We start from the raw sequence: 20,000 nt of genomic DNA, 5'->3' as shown, positions 1-20,000 counted from the left end.
GGACCCATAAAAATCACCGCCACTCTTTCCTTTTGCCCATTTTTCATTACTTATTCTCACCCCCCCCCCCCCCGTCTCTCCTTCCTTTCGCTGCCCATTTTTCATTACTTATTCTCACCCCCCCCCCCGTCTCTCCTCCCTTTCACTGCCCATTTTGCATTACTTATTCTCATTCCTCCCCCCCCCCCTCATTATTCTCGCAAATACTGCAGCACCCACGAGGAGATCGCGAGGAACCGATATAGATCCCGAACGCGTCTGTTCTCGCCTCTCACCCCCGGCGTTGCGTTCACAGGTCCTGCGGGTCGACGGACAGACGGACATCCACGCGCAAGACAGGTTGATCATCCACGCGACGGGAAACGCCGCCGAGAGAGTGCCTCCTTCAGCGCTCCTGTCGGCCTCCAGGTCAGTTGCAGGTCGCTCGCAGTCCACGACCTTTTTTGTGAATCAGTTTCGGTGATTTTACCTTCGCTGAATTACAAGGGTTGGAGGCAGTATCACCTTATGTTCTATTTAGTGTTTGAGTAATTGACTCGCATAGATAGATAGATGGATAGATAGATAGATAGATAGATAGATAGATAGATAGATAGATAGATAGATAGATAGATAGATAGATATGTATGTATGTATACATTTGCCTCTTCATTTATTAACTGTTTTTAAATCTTTATCCTTTCATACTGTTATCTGCATATTTATTATTTGACATTTTTATATATTTATTTATCCTTTCATAATTTCATCCACTCATTTATTCTTTCATAGATATCTCTCTCTATTTATTGTTTCGCACTTTTATCTGTTCATTTATTCTTTCATATATTTACGCAATTATTTGTCCTTTCACATTTTTACATTCTTCATTTATCCCTTTCACTTACCGAACGACTTTCATTACAGAGACTATTCTAGTGATTACACGAATTCTCCGGAGCACAGAGACATGTTACCACAGTGCTCCAGCGACCAGGAATATTCCGGCTGTTCCCTGCCGCATCCTGCCGCAGTTGTGCCCCAGTTCCTTCCCTACAGCCACGATACCTCTAGTCCGGGGAAACCAGCTTCTCTCGGTGAGTTTCTTGTCGTCGGGGATAAGGTGTTAAGGGGGGATATGTAGTGTGTGAGGAGGAGGAGGAGAGATGGTGTTTGTAGGTAGGATTAAGGAAGGTGTGTTTGTTTTGTGTGTGTGTGTGTGTGTGTGTGTGTGTGTGTGTGTGTGTGTGTGTGTGTGTGTGTGTGTGTGTGTGTGTGTGTGTGTGTGTGTGTGTGTGTGTGTGTGTGTGTGTGTGTGTGTGTGTGTGTGTGTGTGTGTGTGTGTGTGTGTGTGTGGATGGGTGGATGGATGGATAGGTGGGTAGAATGATAGATAGATATAGATATAGTTACACATGAACATAGATTGACAGACAGTTAAACAGCCCTGAGACCAGTATAGAAAGACCTCTCATCCCCCGCCCCCCCGCATCGCCCCAACTCAACCCTCCTTTCCCCAACAGACGGGGAGGGCCTGCGGTCGTTTTCCCCAGCAGGTCCCGCCTTAGACCACAAACCCGTCACGCCCTTTAGCGACCACAAGGACTTCCCTCTCCTGAATGACGACGCCCCTCCCTCGATCCACACGAAGCAGGAGGCCACGGACGTCGACTCTCCAGGGGAACGGCCTGCTGTAGGAGGCGTAGGAGGAGGAGGAGGTGGTGGTGGAGGAGGAGGAGGAGGAGAAGGAGGCGGCGTGGCGTCTCCTTCGTCAGGCAATCCGAGGAATTCGCTGAGTATGGCGGACGTGGTGGCCATGAACATCAAGAAAGAGGCGAGTTTCTGCCACGGACGCCGGTGGTTCTTGTTTTGTTTTGTTTTATTGTTTGTTATTTGTTTGCTGGTTGATTTGTTTATTTAGCTATTTGTTTGTATTTATTTATTTGTTTGTTTATTTATTTCTCATTTCTCTATGCATTTGTTCATTTATTTAGGTAGTTATTGTTATTCATATATTTATTTTTATTACCATTTATAGAGGGGCATAGATTTATCCTATTTTTTTGCTTTGTGGAGATTGGCTTTTGTTCATATTACGTTCATGGAATAATATTCTGTGCTTGTTTGAAACCTGAGACTAACCCTTTTTTACTTACCTGTAAAAGTTATAAGTGTGTTTTCAGGGGAGATTAATCTCTGTTTCCCCTGAGGTGATTTTATTAATGTACGAACGTAAGAGCACAGTGCAATGTAGGAAAGCTAAGTACAATACAGTAACACGAAGAAAAGGATGGAAATTAATGCACAAGAAAAATGCCGAAACAGGATTGTTTTTAGTAAAAATAACTGTTTTCATAAAGAAGTAAGACCATAAAAATAATGTTTATGTATTTTGATTTTGCCATCTGAGGACTTTCATTGATCATATTTGTTTATATAATCTCTTATCTTCGTGGGTATGCATAAATAGTACCTTACTTTTGTGGTCTTGCATATATAATGTCTTACTTTTGTGGTTATACATAAATAAAGTTTTGCCTTTGCCTTTATGTATTTATAAATAAACCCTTTCCTTTGTGGTTATGCATAAATTATGTCTTATCTACGTGGTTATACATAAAGGAACTCTTACCTTTGCGTTTATGTATATATAGAATATCTTTCCTTTGTGGTTATACATAAATAATGCCTCACCGTCCTGTTTACGTATAACACGATCTCGTACAATATACACACACAATCTCTTACCCTTGCGGCTCTTCATTTATACACATTCTGAGATCAATACATCTATATTCCGCGTCTGTGTTTTAGGTCGAGTACCCAGACGAGAGCATTGCCCTGTGTTCTGGCGAGGAGCAGCCGGTCGGGACGGAATTGCAGAGTCACCAGGAAGATTGGAAGAATTTCAGCGTGCAAGATACCCTGAGATTCCTCGAGCCAGGGTGCAAGCAGAGCCCGTGAGTGGTGCATTGCCCGTGTTTTTTTTGTTTTTTTTTATTTATTACTGTTTACTGTTTATTTTAGTTTTATGTTTTTATTTATTTATATATATATTTATTTATTTATTTATTTATTTATTTATTTATCTATTGATTTCACTTATTTTAATAATAATAATAATAATTATTATTATTATTAATTATTATTATTATTATTATTATTATATTATTATTATATTATTATTATTATTGTTATGTTTGTTATTGTTATTGTTATTGTTATTGTTATTGTTATTGTTATTGTTATTGTTATTGTTATTATTATTATTGTTATATATTTTCTGTGTGTGTGTGTGTGTGTGTGTGTGTGTGTGTGTGTGTGTGTGTGTGTGTGTGTGTGTGTGTGTGTGTGTGTGTGTGTGTGTGTGTGTGTGTGTGTGTGTGTGTGTGTGCGCGCGCGCGTGTTTGTGTGTGGTACCAATTTGCTTTTTTGTAAGTGAGTAATTTCGTTTGCAGTGATGCGTAAAATTATTCATGTGACTCGAATTACACACACCAAAATGTAGATCAGTAAGAGTAAAGAATAAAGAACGTGGGTAATAAAATGGTGATGGTGATAATAATAATAATTAATGATAATGATGCTGATGATAATAATAATGATAATAATAATCGTAACAGTAACAATAATAGTGATAATAATAATAACAATGATAATAATAATAATGATAATAATAATAATAATAATAATAATATAATAATAATATATAATATATATGATAGTGATAATGATAATAATAATGAAAATTAAGAAAATGAAAATAATCACAATCATACTAACGATGACAACAGTAGCAGTAATAGAAACCAACAAATAATTACAACTATAATAATAACAATAATCATAACACACCAAACACCCAAACCAACCAAACAAAACAAAACGAAAACAAAACAACCAACCAAACCAAACCAACCAAAACGAAAACGAAAACAAAAACAAGCAAAACGAAAACAAAACCAGACGAAACGAAAACAAAACAAACAAACAAAAATTCTCCAAAATGTGACCTTCTCTCCTTCTCTCTCCCCCTCCTCCTTCCTCCCTGCCTCTCCTTCCTCTCCTCCCCTCTTCTCTGTCCTCTCCCTCCTCTCCTTCCTTTCTCCCTCTGCCTCTCCCCTGCCTCCCCCCTCCCCCTTCCTCCCTGCCTCTCCCTCTCTCCCTCCTCTCTCCCTCCTCCTCTCCCTCCTTCTCCTTCCTTCCTTCCCTCCTCTCCTCCTTCCTCCCTTCCTTCTCTCCTTCCCCTTCCCCTGCTGCAGCGGCGCGACGGGGCTGACGATGATGGACTCGATCATGAACACCGCCATCAGCGCCGAGTACAGCGCCTTCAGCCTCCTGGGCAGCAACAACCCGAGGGAGCTGAACGAACCGGAGAAGATGAAGCTGAACGAACTATCGGAGGCGAACAAGGGCCTTCTGGCGCCGCTGTGCGAGGATTATAATTTTAAGGTGGGGCGTGTTTTTTTTTTTTTTTTTTGTGGGGGGGGGTGTTTTTTTTTGGTGGGGGACTTGGGGGTTTTGGGGGTTGTTGTTGTTTTTTTGTTGTTGTTGTTTAGTTTGATCAAAATCTCAAACAAAATCTCCTACCCAAAAAAAGAAAAAAAAAACTCAAAACTCGTTCTCTCTTTCTCTCCCTCCCTCTCTCCCTCTCTTAAAAAAAAAAAAAAAAAAAAAAAAAAAACAGGACCTGAGCAACCCGTCGCTTCTCAACATCATCAACCTGACGGAGATCGCCATCCGCCGCCTCATCAAGATGTCGAAGAGAATATCCGCCTTCAAGAGCCTCTGCCAGGAGGACCAGATCGCGCTGCTCAAGGGAGGCTGCACGGAGATGATGATCCTGCGGTCCGTCAGCGCCTACGACCCCGATAAGGACTCGTGGATGGTGAGTTTCGAGGGGGGAAGGGGTGTGGGGGGGTGAGGGAGGGGGAAGGGGGAAGGTGGGGGGGGTGAGGGGAGGGGGAGGGAGGGGGAAGGGGGGAAGGAGGTGGGGAGGGTGAGGGAAGGGGGAGGTGGGGAGGGAGAGTGGGGGGAAGGGGGGGGGGTGGGGGGGGAGGTGAGGGGGAAGGGGTGAGGGGGCGAGGAAGGGGAGGAGGGAAGGGGAGGGTGAGGGGGTGTGAGGAGAGGGAAGGGGAGGGGTGTGAGGCGAGGGAAGAAGGGGTAGGGTGGGGCGAGGGAGGGGGGGTCGAGGAAGGTGTGGGAAGGGAAAATAGAGGGGGTGGGGGGGGGGGGGGGGGGGGGGCTTCATCTGGGGCGATGTTTATGCGCACGCACGCCGCGCTGCGAAGGGTTCGTGTGTATACGCGAATGGCAGACACGCATACGTACATGCATACTTATAAATGTGTAAATATGTTTGCCTTGACACGGATACTCTGGGGATACGGACAAGACGCACACGCGCAATGCACACGTGCGTGCACACGCATACAAGTTATACATAAGTACTTATATAGCTTTGCAAGCATACACGCCATCACGCACACGCGCACAGACCGCACACGCACACGCACACGCACACGCACACGCACACGCACTCGCACTCGCACTCGCACTCGCACTCCTCGCACTCGACTCGCATCGCACTCCTCCCTCCCTCCCCTCCCTCCATTCCCTCCCCTCCTACCCTCCCTCCCTCCCTCCACTCCTCCCCTCCCTCCTCCCTACCCTCCTCCCTCCCCACTCCCTCATCAGTTCTCCTCCATCACTCTACTCTCACTCTCTCTCTCATCTCTCTCTCTCTCTCTCTCCTCTCTCTCCTCCTCACTCATCCACTCACTCATCATCACTCACTCACTCACTCACTCACTCTCCTCACTCATCACTCCTCACTCCTCCTCCTCTCGCTCTCCTCTCTCTCTCTCTCTCTCTCTCTCTCTCTCTCCTCCCTCTCTCCCTCCCTCCCTCCCTCCCTCCTCTCTCCTCTCTTCCTCACTCTCACTCTCATTCCTCTCTCTCTCCCTCTCTCCTCTTTCCCTCTCTCTCTCTTCTCCTCTCTCTCTTTCCCTCCTCTCTCTTTCCCTCTCTCTCTTCCCTCTCTCTCTCTTTCCCTCCTCTCTCTTTCCCTCTCTCTCTCTTTCCCTCTCTCTCTCTTTCCCTCTCTCTCTCTCTCTCTCTCTTTCTCTCTGTCTCTCTGTCTCATTTAAAGCAGGGGATCACAACCTTGAGGACCATGGGATACTTCATGGGGGAGGGGGGCGCATGGGCAAAATGAAAATTATAAATCCATGTTGTTCTCTTTTCCTATACTTGTTTGCCCCATTACACTACTCATAACTAATAAGAACTGAATCTGAAAGGATGACAGGCACTGAACAGGGAAATGGAAATTGTTATATATTGGTCAGGGAGTACAGAATAGAAAAGGCTGGGAACGACTGACTTAACACACCACATTATACCACATAATGCCACATTTCTGCCACATAACATACATCATCTCATATAACACAGCACATTCATACTACCCAACATATGATACCACATAGGTCACCAAATTCATACAGCATAATACAGCACATTCCTATAACACAGCGCCTTCATGCCCCATAAAACTCTGGCTGTATGTCATTTCATTCCTCTAAGCAAGCAACCTCCCCACAGATTCAACAGGACCATGACCGTTTCAAGAACATCAAGCTGAAGGTACTAAAGGCCGCCCCAGGGAACGTCTATGAGGAACACAAGAGATTTATCTTGGCGTTTCAGCCGGAGTGGAGACAAGACCACAACATCATCTTCCTCTTATCAGCTATTACGCTCTTCACACCCGAGAGGCCTAACATAATCCATGGCGATGCTATTAAACACGAACGGGTGGGTTGTTTGGGAGTCTCCTTGATTTTGGTTTGGTTAAGCTTAGATGTCGTTCATATCATCATGTTATTATTTATTGTTCATGATATAGTATTATTAACTTAGAAAAGTGGTCAGGGGAAATAAGTAAACATAGTAGACCCCAAGAATTCTTTCTTTGTCTATAAGTTGCACTGATCTTAGCCAGACTTAAAAGATCTAAAGCCAAAATTATCTGTGTCATATCGATAGCAGGGAGTAATTAATGAATGAAAATGAAAAATTCCTTTGCATAGATAAACTTCAACTTCCTGCTCCTCAAGTCTTGAATGCTTTCCATATTTTTCATTATTTGTTGTATGTTAGAAGTAAACAGATTGAAAGACCTCAAATAGTTGTTGGTCTGAGGGACACTAGTGAGACAGCAACAGGTATGGTCATCCTTTTCCCTCTCCATTTCAGTGCTCATACCTGTACCTCCTGAAGCGCTACCTGGAGTGCAAGTACGGAGGTTGCGAAGGAAGGACGGTTTACCTCCGGCTGCTAGAGAGGATTAAGCATCTCAACATCCTCAATGAGAAGCACATTCGTGTCTTTCTAGACGTCAATCCGCAAGAAGTCGAACCACTCCTTATAGAAATCTTTGACCTCAAGCATAGGTGACAGCTGTGAATGTCGTACCAGATGCAAAGTGTCAAAAAAGTCATATGTGATACACATGTCAAGAAAATTATAGATACCTTTCCTTTGTGTTTTAATAACACTTCATTTACTTTCGAAAGAAAAAGGAGAAAATGAAAAAAAAAAAAGGTGAAGACGGTAGATATTAATGATCTCTATGCTGTGAACCCAAGGACAGCAACAGTAAAACAGTATTGAAGTTGCACATTACTCTCCAGAAACAGCTGGAATGTGCAATTGTGAATATGCAGACTTTGTTGTTATGTTTTATGTATGTATTTGAACCAACATTCTGAAATTATTTAAGGTCTTTTCCTATCTAGATCGTATATGCTCAAAAGAAGCCATGATTCTTAATTAAGGTATTTGAAAAAAAAAAAAATGTATAATGCTATTTCTCACAGAGCTTCATCTTTGACTCTTGAAACCCATTGTATGCAGATTTTTTTTATTTATTTATTTTTTTTTTATTAGTGTAATCTTGTATTTGAATAGAAGACAATTTTCAAGAAGTCCTCTGAATACAAGCAAGACAGTAGAAGTGCTGTTGGACTCAGGATTAGGATGTAACGACAACATGGGCACTTTTTATTCCTTGATGAAAGATATTATATATACAGATAACAGATTTGTAGTTTTCTCTCCGCAGTCTCTTCTCTGGGGGGGGAATGTATTAACATAGTATTTTATAACGAAAGTAGTTGTATATAAGAGTCACATTTGATGAACATTTTGAGAGTATCTAACGACTGAAAGATGAAGATGCCTTCCTGTCGAAGCATTTATTATTATAGTGTTTATCTTCATTATAATTACCTTTCTAAGTCATGTCTATAGTATCAGATTGATAACTATTTATGAAAGAACTGAAAATATATTGTATGATGTTAATTATCTTACTTTATAACCCCTATCATTATGATTAAACCATAAGTGATATTGTGATATGAAATAATGTTATGTCTTTCTTCAATTTTTTTTGCTTAGCCCCAGATTATTATTTTTTCTCTCTTTCTTTCTACTGTAGTGTGTTACAGTATCAAATGTAATTATTTGTTATGTTCTTTTATCGAAGAAAAATCATATAAACTGAAATATATTTGAGAATAAGGTCTTCCCATGCATGATATGATTTACAAGCTACATCATTAGTAAGCAAATCCTTTTTTTAAGAGTGTTTGAAAGTCACTAACTTGAAGTACAAAGCTCCGACAAATTTCTCTTACTTCTTCTTCCTAGGTCCTGTAACAGACGTGTGCTGTGTGTCTGTCCATCAACTTTCTCCATTTGAAAAAGGTGAAAAGAATTTTTTTTTTCTCTCTTTTTTTTTCTATGTGAGACTAATGGTGCCTTTGTGAACTCTTTTATGAAGGTATTTGAATGAAATTGGATGTGACCATCTATTTCTTTTGCATTTTTTTCTACTGGATCCTTACATGTGCTGTAACTGTTTCACATTTCATATATACCAAGATATGATTATATACAAATAAATACAAATTCTTTATTTTCCACATATTGTTGAGAATTCTGATTTACATAACTAAGTACTGGATAAAACACACAGTTTGTGAGCAAATGAAGAACCATCCTGTACTAATGCATATAATTTAAAAGTTGTTCACAAAATCTTTCAGTAAGTAACTGTGTACTGGAGGGCATAAGGAAAAAGAAAACATACATTATCTACGTTGGATAAGACATCAGTATCATATCATACAGACATTTCAGTAAGAAATGTAAACTATCCATTAAAGCCCATTGTCATTTGTTTATGGCTGTTCTAATTTAAATTTGTTAATTGGATGTATTTCTCCACTGGAAAATTGGGAGGGAAAGGACTGTTGGGTTGCATTTTTAGATGGAAAGCCTGACTGTCTTCTTTAGGGTCACACCGGAAAGAACCTGAACTTAGATGACACAATGAGAATAGATTTGAAGTGCATTATTAATCAATGATTTTTTTTTTCTTTTATTGTAATTCTGAAACTGTTGAAGGATGTCTAATGGATATTAATTCTGGAAATGCTTTGTTACTTGTTAATTAGATTTCTGAGATGAAATAATAGTAATTCTGTCAAAGAATGTAAAATAAAAGGAGAAATAAACAATTACAAGAAATATTGGTAGAAATAAAAGCATAGACAGTTGCATAGATGGAGTTGAGTCAAAAATCACATGTAAATTTGGAAGACCGTAACAGCTTGAGGACAAAACAGAAAAAAAAAAAATATATATATATGCTCTAAATAAATGGCAAAGGAATATGTTTATAATGACAATAAAAAGGAGAAGAGGACAACTAACAAATAAAAAGACAAAGTTGATAAAACTTCAGACATATTAATAAAAATTATACTTGATTACTTATCAAACTGGCTGTGGGAATGGACAGATGGTTTAGTAGTAAGATGGAAACAAAACCTGTGGTGAAAAAAATGTAAAAATATACCTTTTGAGTCAGACTACACCTTTGTGATAACTGCTGACTCAAAATGCCACATACCTGCTGGGTTTCTAAGTGACATATAGCAATGAATCTATACATATCCTATCATTTGTTGAGTGGATCTCGCACACACACACATGCACATGCATATGCATGCATACATACATGCACTCACTCACTCACTCACTCACTCACTCACTCACTCACTCACTCACTCACTCACTCACTCACTACTTACTTACTTACTTATTACTTACTCTCTCTCTCTCTCTCTCTCTACTCTCTCTCTCTCTCTCTCTCTCTCTCTCTCTCTCTCTCTCCCCTGACACACACATACACGCACGCACGCACGCACACACACACACACACACACACACACACACACACACACACACACACACACACACACACACACACACACACACACACACACACACACACACACACACACACACACACACACACACACACACACACACACACACACACATCAATACCACACACCACATATACGCACACTCACTATAGTACACGCACACACACACAACACATTACGCCACACACACATACGCACACATGCACATACACGTACTACATGACACACACTACATCACTCACACTCACTCCTCACTCTCACTTCTCATTCACTCATCCCTCCTCCCTCCCTCTCTCTCTCTCTCCTTTCTCTCTCTCTCTCTACTTCTCTCTCTCTCTCCTTTCTCTCTCTCTCTCTCTCTCCATCTCTCTCTCTTCTCCTCTCTCTCTCTCTCTACTCTCATCTTCTCTCTCCCTCTCTCCTCTCCTCCCACCTACCACTGCACCACAACACTACACATCCCACTCCCCACACTCACTACACACACACACCACTCACATGTACACGCACGCACGCACGCACAGCACCACGCACAATACCACACATCACAATACACACACACACAACACACACACTCACACACCACCGAAAAAAAACACACACACACTCAGAACACACCACACACACACACACACACACACACACACACACACACACACACACACACACACACACACACACACACACACACACACACACACACACACACACACACACACACACACACACACACACACACACACACACACAAATACACAGATACACTTAGAGGTTATTGCAAAATGTCAAAATATTACATTTCTATTTCAAATTATTATTACTACCTGTTTATCAATTGTCACCAATCATTACCACACTTTGATAAAAAGTAAAACATTATAATTATCTGCATTGTCAACATATCCAATGTCAACATATCAATACATCGTCAGAAGTCTTGTGTGTCTGAGACAGTAACGACTTCTGTCATGGAATTTTGTTATGCTTTCATACATATCATGTATGTGAAATCCTTTTGGAAATTCATTTTGAGAAAAAAAAGGGCATAACAACATCAATTTTGTTATATTTTATGACGAAAAAGGAAGCTTCAAAGTTTTAAATTTTATCTTTTCATATTTTGCTACCGTTTATTAAGAATATCTTGAATCTGTTGGAATTTAGCTAATAGTCTTGCGATTTCTTTATTTAATCTTTTTTATTTGTTTGAGATTGACATTGAGGCCACAGTGGCTGAGTTTGAGAGTTCAAGTCAACCGCTAATGTGTTGTTCCCCTGGGCAAGGAACTTCACCTCAATTGGCTACAGATATGGTCCACAATTCACTGGAACGTACCATGCTGGTCCCAAGCCTGGATGAATGGGGAGGGTTGGCAGCAGGAATTGCATCAGGATGTAAAAACAAAGCCAAGACTATGATGTGGCGATCGAGGCAACTCCTCAAAAATCAGCGACCCCGTATAAAGACAAGAAAAAAGAGTAAAAGAAGAATTTCTTTGTAAGTGAGATGTGAGGCTATTCAAAAACCACCCAGAACTTCAGTCACAGATGCTGTCCATTAAAATTCTTATCAAACCTGCTTCTTTTACAGAAGCCCATTAAGACTTTATTACAAAGGGACATGATATTTTGTAGAATGTTCCCTTGTTTTTGCTGTGTAAGCATGTTTTCCTAACTCCACATTCTTGATCAATATTTTTCAGGTGAAATATCGGGAGTGTTAGGAAAAAAACTGAGATATAACTATTTTTTCCTCTTATCATGTCTCTCTATTCAGTCACTGTCATCTTTTTATATACACTACTACAGCAAGAAACACGACTCATTCATTCCGTTTGAGTCTATGTCTGTGGTCTGTCTGTCTGTCTTGATCAAATTCACTTGGCATGCAAGGGGGGAAAGGAAACAAACTTTAACATATGAGCTTTTAGTAATTTCCTATGACAGACCAAGTTCTCTTTTTCAAAGTAAGCAAGCTCTCATATCCCTGATGACAGAATTTTGAACTATAGGAGGTTATTTGTTCAGGTGCATCGATATAATTTACTATTAACTACAGAGTGATAAAGCAACCAGATGATTTTTATTTTATATTTTTTGTCACCAGATACTTTTATCAAAATTGAGATACAAACACTATACATCCATTCTTCTATTACTTTCATAAACAATGGTAATACAACACTTTATTAAACTGAAGGCAAGATGTCTTACACACCAAAAAGTAAAAATAAATTAAGAAATATTAATAATTGTGAGACCTAACAAATACAAGATGACCAGGTGGAAATGTTTGAGCAAATATTTTCTTTGTTATTTGGGGAAAAAAAAAATTGTGGTAGATAACATGCAACATTAGAATCCTTGAAAAAAAGGAACAAAAAAATTTATTTAAGAAAATTAAACAAACATAAAAATAAAATAAAATAAATATTTTCCCTTTTTCATAAATAATTTCTCTATCAACTTGCAAGTTTTCACGAATCAAGGCAAAAATTTTCTTTCATTATTATTAAGACTTACTTGCGTCGATACAACCTACTGTTTCTCTTTACTTCAATCATTAAATCCAAAAACAATAAGAGAAAAATGATAAAGACTCAATCCCCTAAACCTCAACAAAATTAAAAATCCAATACTTTGAAATAGACGTAATTGAGGAACGGCTGTATATTCTGAAAGACATTGGTATCAAATACTTAAAAAGCACAATTACAAAGTTACTTTGGTAGAGACAATGAGTTATGGATGGATGGACTGAATTCATATTTTGCAGTAAAAGTGAGCTTGTGTAATGTTTACTAATCAGTCAAGAATTACGGCTGCTAGGATGAAGGAAAGCATTAAGGACTTAAAAGCCTTATAAATCATCTGTATATGTATATAATTTTTTTTTTTTTTTTCTCAATAAAACCCCTTAAAATAATAACACTTCAACATATGCACCAGTAAATTCCTAAATAAAGAAATACGTAAAAAATAATCTTCACATTTCCTGCACGGTAAAGAACGCAAAACTGTCGACTTTAACTTACAGATAACCTGTGAATATCATGCCTTCACTATACACTGATACACTAATAAATTATGCTTAGTATAAAAGTACATATATTCTCAAAATAATCCTACTTGTCAGATGATGAAAGATTATAGTTGAAATACTCTATTCTACACTCTGGTATTGATACGGGAGAAACACTAGCCTATTCACAAATGCTAGCCTATTCGGTGAACATTTTCGAGATATACATTGCACATCTAGTCATTAATTCATCTATTGAACTTTTATCATCAAAAAACAAAATTAAAAACAGACTCAGGCTATACATACTTTGTGAAGAAAAGGCCTCATACCATTTGGAACTACAACAGGTAGGCTATGCTTTTTGTTAATCATTATTGAACTCCTCCTGAGAGACTAGCTGATCATAAGAGTTATCTAATCATAAAAAAAATTTCCCTGAAGAGTAATGATTTGTTCATGCCTAAATCAGCTATATGAAGTGACGGGGCAGTTAGAAGTACGTTGAGTATCATTTTAAAGGACCTTTTATCACAAAATACAAGATAGTGTAAGGTTTGAATCTATTAAAACAAAATGACTGATTTCACTGTCAAAAATAAGAATCTATTTTTACAGGTTTCAAATATTATCTTTCCTTTTATAACATTATTCACATACTTTTTATTTTTATTTTTTTTTAGAGTATGTGGAAATAAATGAACAAATAACATAACTACATATAATGAAGAACACCCTTTCTTTGTTCTTTCTTCCTTTTTTAAAATAAAGAACCATTTTTTTTTAATGAGCTAGAACTAAAGAAATGATGGCCTGGTTATTTAAGATTAACTTGAAAAAAAAAAAAAAGGTAAATTCCATGACATATAAGCACACAAGCAACTACAAAACATTATATCTTTGTTACAATCCTTAAATATATCACAGGAATAACAGTTTGTGCCAAGTCTTAGGATATTCTAACCTCTATCACTTGGGCTAAAACTGGGAATGAACTCTACCGTTCATAGCATATAAAAAAAAAAAAAAGAATCTAAAACGAAAAAGAATTCATGAATCAGAGAAGGGAGATAGACAGTGAGATCAAACAGTGACAAAACAATAAAATTAAGGAGTAGAAAAAAAAAGATACTTGAAACTGTTATGAAGGTTAGTCCTAAATACAAATGCTAGGTAAAAGCATTCATGTTATCGAGAAACACGTGTAATATTCATATTCATATAGTCGGGGGGGGTACAAAGGGGGAAAAAATAAAAAAAGAAAAGAGAGAGAGAGAAGGAAACAACACCCTATGCCATGCATACTTAAATAGTTTACAGGATTATATCTATTCCCCATGAGGGGATTGTTTGGTCGAGGGTTCTGAATAATTGAGCGACGGTGTTCGTTACCACCTTAATCATCCCCTATATGTTCCTCAAAGCCGTCTGATTCTGTAACGAGGGCTCTCTCCAGAATGACACGGCCTTCCTTGTACCTGCAAAAAAAAAAGACCCGACTTCTATAGCTTATTTCTGTAAAATAAAAATCCCTTGTTGGTCCATATAATGGGAGTCTAAAATTGTGTTGCGATTATTTGCTGGTATCCCGAAAATACATGTTTAAATAGAAAATGTACAGAAGGTCTGTACTGGACTTGTTATTAAGTCCACTGACAAGTAAGAAGATTATTTTCACTTTTGTCTCTCTTCTCCTGGCCTATCTTTTTTTTTGAAACAAGATGAAAATAGTATTTTATGACTGACACTTTGTAAGATAAATGCCAGTGCTATAATTAACCCACATAAAAAACAAAAGAAGAAAATATACACACTTTCTTTTAACATCAATGATTTCTGTTCAACCATTATGACCTTGACAAGTGCAAACCAAGAGCAAAAGTTACATTTATGTAACAGAACCAATACCACTTCACTACCACCACTCCTGCACAAAATCTGCATACTGGTATATTGTTAAATATTACAGACATCAGAACTCATGAGCATATCTTACCTCTGGTTGTCTTCTGTGGCAAATTCGTATATCCAGCCGAGCTTCGCACTGCAATTTTTGCAGGAAACATCACGAACCATGTGACGCCCAGTCAACATCACTCTGTCTTGTACTTCACTGTAAAAGATAAATGCTTTTTATATCTTAAAGTGAGAGAGAGAGAGAGAGAGAGAGAGAGAGAAGGGAGAGAGAGAGAGAGAGAGAGAGAGAGAGAGAGAGAGAGAGAGAGAGAGAGAGAGAGAGAGAGAGAGAGAGAGAGCAGATAGAAAGAGACAGACAGACAGGCAAGCAGATAGAAAGAGAGAGAGAGAGAGAGAGACAAGGAAACAGATAGAAAAAGAGAAAGTGAGACAGGGAAGCAGACAGAAAGAGAGCGAGAGACAGACAGACAGAAAGAGAGACAGAGACTAAAGAGACAGAAAGACAGACAGTGATATAGAGACTAAAAAGACAAACAGAAAGCAAAATGGATGAAAAAAGATAATAAAATCCACAATACATATCACAATGTCCTTCAATCTAGCCTGCTTTCTCACCTGTACGTCAAATTCACCACGCGCTTGAAGAGGAAAGCTCGCCCTGTCGCTCCAGTGAAGCGAGTGGAAATCAGTTCCGTGCGATTTGTGAGAACGGTATAGCAGGTAGCACAGGAAAACAGTCGTGTTCCTCCTATATGCTCGAGAAATATGCGTCCCATTTTGATTTTACTGATTGCTCCTATTCTGGAAAGTCTGAACAAAGATATGATTTTTTTATTTCCTGTAGTTTAGAATTATGGATTTACTTCTAGATTTCCTACAAAATAAAGTTAGAAAAGGTATGGTGATGATACATATTGAACGATTCAATAAAAAATATCTGTGATACTTTTGAGTTTGTTTCAACAGATATAAAAATCTTTGAACAAAACGGCTGTGTTCTGTCTAAATCTACTTAATATCCAGTAAATGCCTTGGCCTTTATGCATTACACTTCACCAAAATGCCCACCATCATAAACCAGACATATTCTGGCAAAATTTGAGTTCTGCATTTGATGAAAAAGTCTACTAGCTCTATCTGGTAAGAATAAACTCGAAGGAGGACCGTTGTTTTTTTTCTCGAATGCTGACGGGGAATGGAGGCCACGCCAATCGGCCTCAAGGCAACGGGGGATGTTCTAAACAGTTTCCATTCTAAACAGTTACCATTAGTTTATTATCATTAGTTAAACAGTTACTATTAGTTATTCATAGATTCTGTTTTTATTATCTTCTATATATTAACCAAAACTTTATTTTTTTGGAGCAATAATGTAGTATCATAAGTCATTCATACTAAATATACCCATAGATAATAATATTGTTACCGCAGTTTATGGATTTCTTGAATAATATTTTTTCCCATTAGGCAAACTTTTATTTAGAAAAAAAAGTCTACCATCTTTGCTTACAGAAACATGATTTTGACTTTTTGCCAAAATAGACCAGAAATAATGGTTCCAATATAAATAGAACTCATAACCTTCCTCAGAAAAGCTGTACAACTGAAACGGATACTTCACTTTGCTTGATTCATCCGTTTCACTACAAATGCTAAAATGATATTGCTTCTTAAATGTTCATAAGAAATCAGTCGTGTATAATAAACCACGAACTGTTCATGTTGACAAATGTATAAAAGGTTTGAATGAAAATTAATATCTTCACAATACAAGAGATCTATTTGACCGGTTTCAATTATATTTTTGTCAGAAATAAATTTTATATATATAATAAACTATGTAGCATATTTGCAATGAGAAGAGTGATTACACAAAACACTTAGCATAAAATATCCCTACATAAGATACATCAATACTTTTACGAATATATCTACATTTCCCATCTTAATATGAAGTAGCATCATTTCAGGTTCACTTCTTTTCACTTGTAATATTAAATCTATCAAGAAAATATTAGCTTGCATTTTCTCCAGCCAGAAAAGTGTATGTAACGCAAAACCTTAGAAAGTCACAATAGCCAGGTCTTAGTGCCTAGTTGCCAGCTGGTAAGACTTACACAAAGTACTGACTTAATACATCTTTAACACCAAGAACTGAAGTGGCATATTGTTTCGATTCCACCCTCAGAATTCACAGATGATAAATACTGAATATATACAGGCAGATCAGAGCATCTGATTCGCAAAAAAAATTTCAATAGAAGACGGTGCAAAATCAATATGTTAAATGTGCTCTACTGAGGAATAACTTCAGGTCCTTCTTTCACCTAATCCACAGCCAAACATGGACAAATATAGCTTGTTCAGTGCCAGTTCTATAACTGCATTAAACGTTACAAAATAAATAACAGCACACTAAAAGAAAAGAAAAACCATGAACATATCTTTTAGTTCTCTTTAACACTTTGCTCTCGATTGGGTGGCAAGTCAAGGAAACCTTCAACTTCTATAAATAGTCAAAGAGATTTTCCACTCCTCCACCACTGACGAAATTCCTTTTTTCCATCAGTATCATCACTCTTCCCCCCAAGCCATTCCCTCACTGCGACAAGAACACACACAAAAAAAACAACAACAAGAACAAGAACAAAAATAAAACAACACGAAAACCCAACCCACTTCCAACACACACAAAAACAAACCTCACTACCACGTCTAAACCTCAACACCAACAGCCCTAAATAACCCCAACGCACCGACACAACAACCCCAACACCCCCACCCTAACAATAACCCCCCAAACGCCAATAACCCTCCCCAGAACCCCCTTAAAAAACCTCCTCCAGACCCCCGTCCAACACAGCTGAAGGAGGACGTCGACTGAACTCTTTGTCCTCCGAGGCTTTTGTTTTGGTCGATCAGCTGTTCGCTCGACGGGCAACGCCAGACGGACGGGCGCCGCTCGCTCGTGCGACGGGGCGGCGGAGTGGAGCGGAGTGGGGAGTGGGGAGTGGGCGAGTGGAGTGGAGTATGGAGGGAAGGGGAGTGTGGGGTGTGGAAGGGAGTGGTGAGTGTGGAGAGTAGAGGGAAGGGGAGTGTGGAGTGTGAGGTGTGGAGTTTGGAGGGGGGGAGTGTGGAGGGGAGGGGAGTGTGGAGTGTGAGGTGTGGAGGGGGGGATGTGGAGGGGAGGGGAGTGTGGAGGGGGGTGGATTGTGGAGGGGGAGTGTGGAGTGTGGAGGGGAGGGGTGTGTGGAGTGTGGAGAGTGGAGGGGAGTGTGGAATGTGCGAGTGGAGCGGAGTGTGGAGGGAAAGGAGTGTGGAGTGTGGAGGGGGTGGAGTGTGGAGGGGGGGAGGAGAGGGAGTAGTGTGGAGTGTGGAGAGTGGAGGGGAGTGTGGAGCGGAGTGTGGAGTGTGACGGAGTGGATGTGAGAGTGAAGTTGGTAGTGTGGAGGATGAGGAGTGGTGGGAGTTGGAGGGAAGGAAGGAGTGTAGATGCGGAGTGTGGAGGGGAGTGGATGTGAGGGATAGAGATGATGAATGTAGCAGTGAGGATTTGGATGTGAGGAAGTGGATGATAGAGAGGGAATGAGATGAAGAGAGGGAAGGAGTGGAGAGAAGAGTAAGGAAGGGTAGATGTGAGAGAGGTGGATTATTATAGCAGGATTGAGTGAGTATTATGAGAATATAGTATGGTATATGATTAATGAAATGATTAAGAATAGAATAGAAATGTAAAATGAAAGAAAGATAAGATAAAAGAATGAAATATGAAAAAATGAATAGAGAGTAAGAGAATAATAAGATATAAAAAAATAAGAAATTGTAAATATATTAGTATTATAATAAATAATTAGATTATAATAACATATGAAAAATAATATATTATATTAAACATTATTATAAGATAATATATTATATTATTATTATTATTATTATATTTATTATTTATTTATATTTTTTATGTTATTATTATTATTATAATTATCATTATTATTATTATTATTACTGTCATGAACATCACCATTATGGTTATTATTATTATTATTATTATTATTATTAATATTATTATTATTATTATTATTATTATTATTATTATTATTATTATTATTATATATATATATATATATATATATATATATATATATGTTTTATTATTATTATTATTATTATTATTATTATTATTATTATTATTATTATTATTGTCATTGCTATCATCACTATGAACAGCAGCCGCATTATTATTACTGTTATTAATCCTGTTATTATCACGACCAATCTTTTCATTATTACATCATTAAACGAACAACAATACTTTACTAGTATCATTTCATCAACAAAAAAATAGTTATATTTATCATTATCAGTCGTTGTATAAGTAGTAGTAGCAGTAGTACTAGTATTAACATTATGATGACTTTTGACATATTTTTTATTTTTCATTTTATTTTATCTTATTTTATTTTCTTATTTTATTTTATTTTATTATCATTTTAAGACAATGGAATCCAATTTTCTTGGTATATTTTGGAGAGAGCTTTCAGGTGAGTTAAGTACAGTTGCTCCGCCCATTTCCCGTCCTTATTTCCGGTGACCACGCCCCTTTGTTGCCGCAGGGTCGTAGGTCGTATTCGTTGGGTAGTGATAATGATGGTGTTAAGGATAGTAATAAAAATGGTAATGATAATGATAATAATGATGATGATGATGATGATGATGATGAAAATGATAATGATAATGATGATGATGATAGTAATAATAATTATAATAGTAATAATAAA

At 38.3% G+C, this 20,000-nt stretch overlaps 2 protein-coding genes across 8 annotated transcripts in view; one reads left to right on the top strand and one right to left on the bottom strand.

Annotated features, from left to right (window-relative positions):
- LOC119589858 overlaps positions 1-8,861 on the top strand; it is a 61,954-nt gene extending 53,093 nt beyond the window's left edge. For 3 of the 5 annotated variants that reach the window (XM_037938459.1, XM_037938460.1, XM_037938462.1), the window contains 8 exons: positions 296-408; positions 907-1,076; positions 1,503-1,813; positions 2,794-2,939; positions 4,242-4,431; positions 4,667-4,867; positions 6,586-6,798; positions 7,240-7,586. In XM_037938459.1, coding sequence (XP_037794387.1) covers positions 296-408; positions 907-1,076; positions 1,503-1,813; positions 2,794-2,939; positions 4,242-4,431; positions 4,667-4,867; positions 6,586-6,798; positions 7,240-7,440 — 1,545 coding nt within the window. In that variant the 3' untranslated portion in view covers positions 7,441-7,586. Of the gene's footprint in view, positions 1-295; positions 409-906; positions 1,077-1,502; positions 1,814-2,793; positions 2,940-4,241; positions 4,432-4,666; positions 4,868-6,585; positions 6,799-7,239 lie in introns of all 5 variants that reach the window. The other 2 variants (XM_037938458.1, XM_037938461.1) reach the window with 1 other exon arrangement.
- Positions 8,862-13,157: 4,296 nt separating this feature from the next.
- LOC119589859 (protein yippee-like 5) lies at positions 13,158-18,208 on the bottom strand. Of its 3 annotated transcripts, none has more exons than XM_037938463.1 (4): positions 18,071-18,188; positions 15,838-16,032; positions 15,302-15,418; positions 13,158-14,783 (listed from the first exon to the last, which is right to left on the bottom strand). In XM_037938463.1, exons 2-4 carry the CDS (start codon positions 15,996-15,998, stop codon positions 14,702-14,704), a joined length of 360 nt encoding a protein of 119 aa, XP_037794391.1. In that variant the 5' UTR covers positions 15,999-16,032; positions 18,071-18,188; the 3' UTR covers positions 13,158-14,701. The 3 variants fall into 3 exon arrangements, with proteins under 3 accessions (XP_037794391.1, XP_037794393.1, XP_037794392.1); XM_037938465.1 differs by having other exon boundaries at positions 14,425-14,783; positions 18,109-18,208; XM_037938464.1 differs by having other exon boundaries at positions 14,425-14,783; positions 18,060-18,141.
- Positions 18,209-20,000: the final 1,792 nt, after the last annotated feature.

Source organism: Penaeus monodon, chromosome 26, assembly GCF_015228065.2.
Source record: "Penaeus monodon isolate SGIC_2016 chromosome 26, NSTDA_Pmon_1, whole genome shotgun sequence".
NCBI lineage: Eukaryota > Metazoa > Arthropoda > Malacostraca > Decapoda > Penaeidae > Penaeus > Penaeus monodon.
The sequence above is the reverse complement of the archived record's forward strand: the minus strand, read 5'-3'. Positions and strand labels throughout refer to the sequence as shown.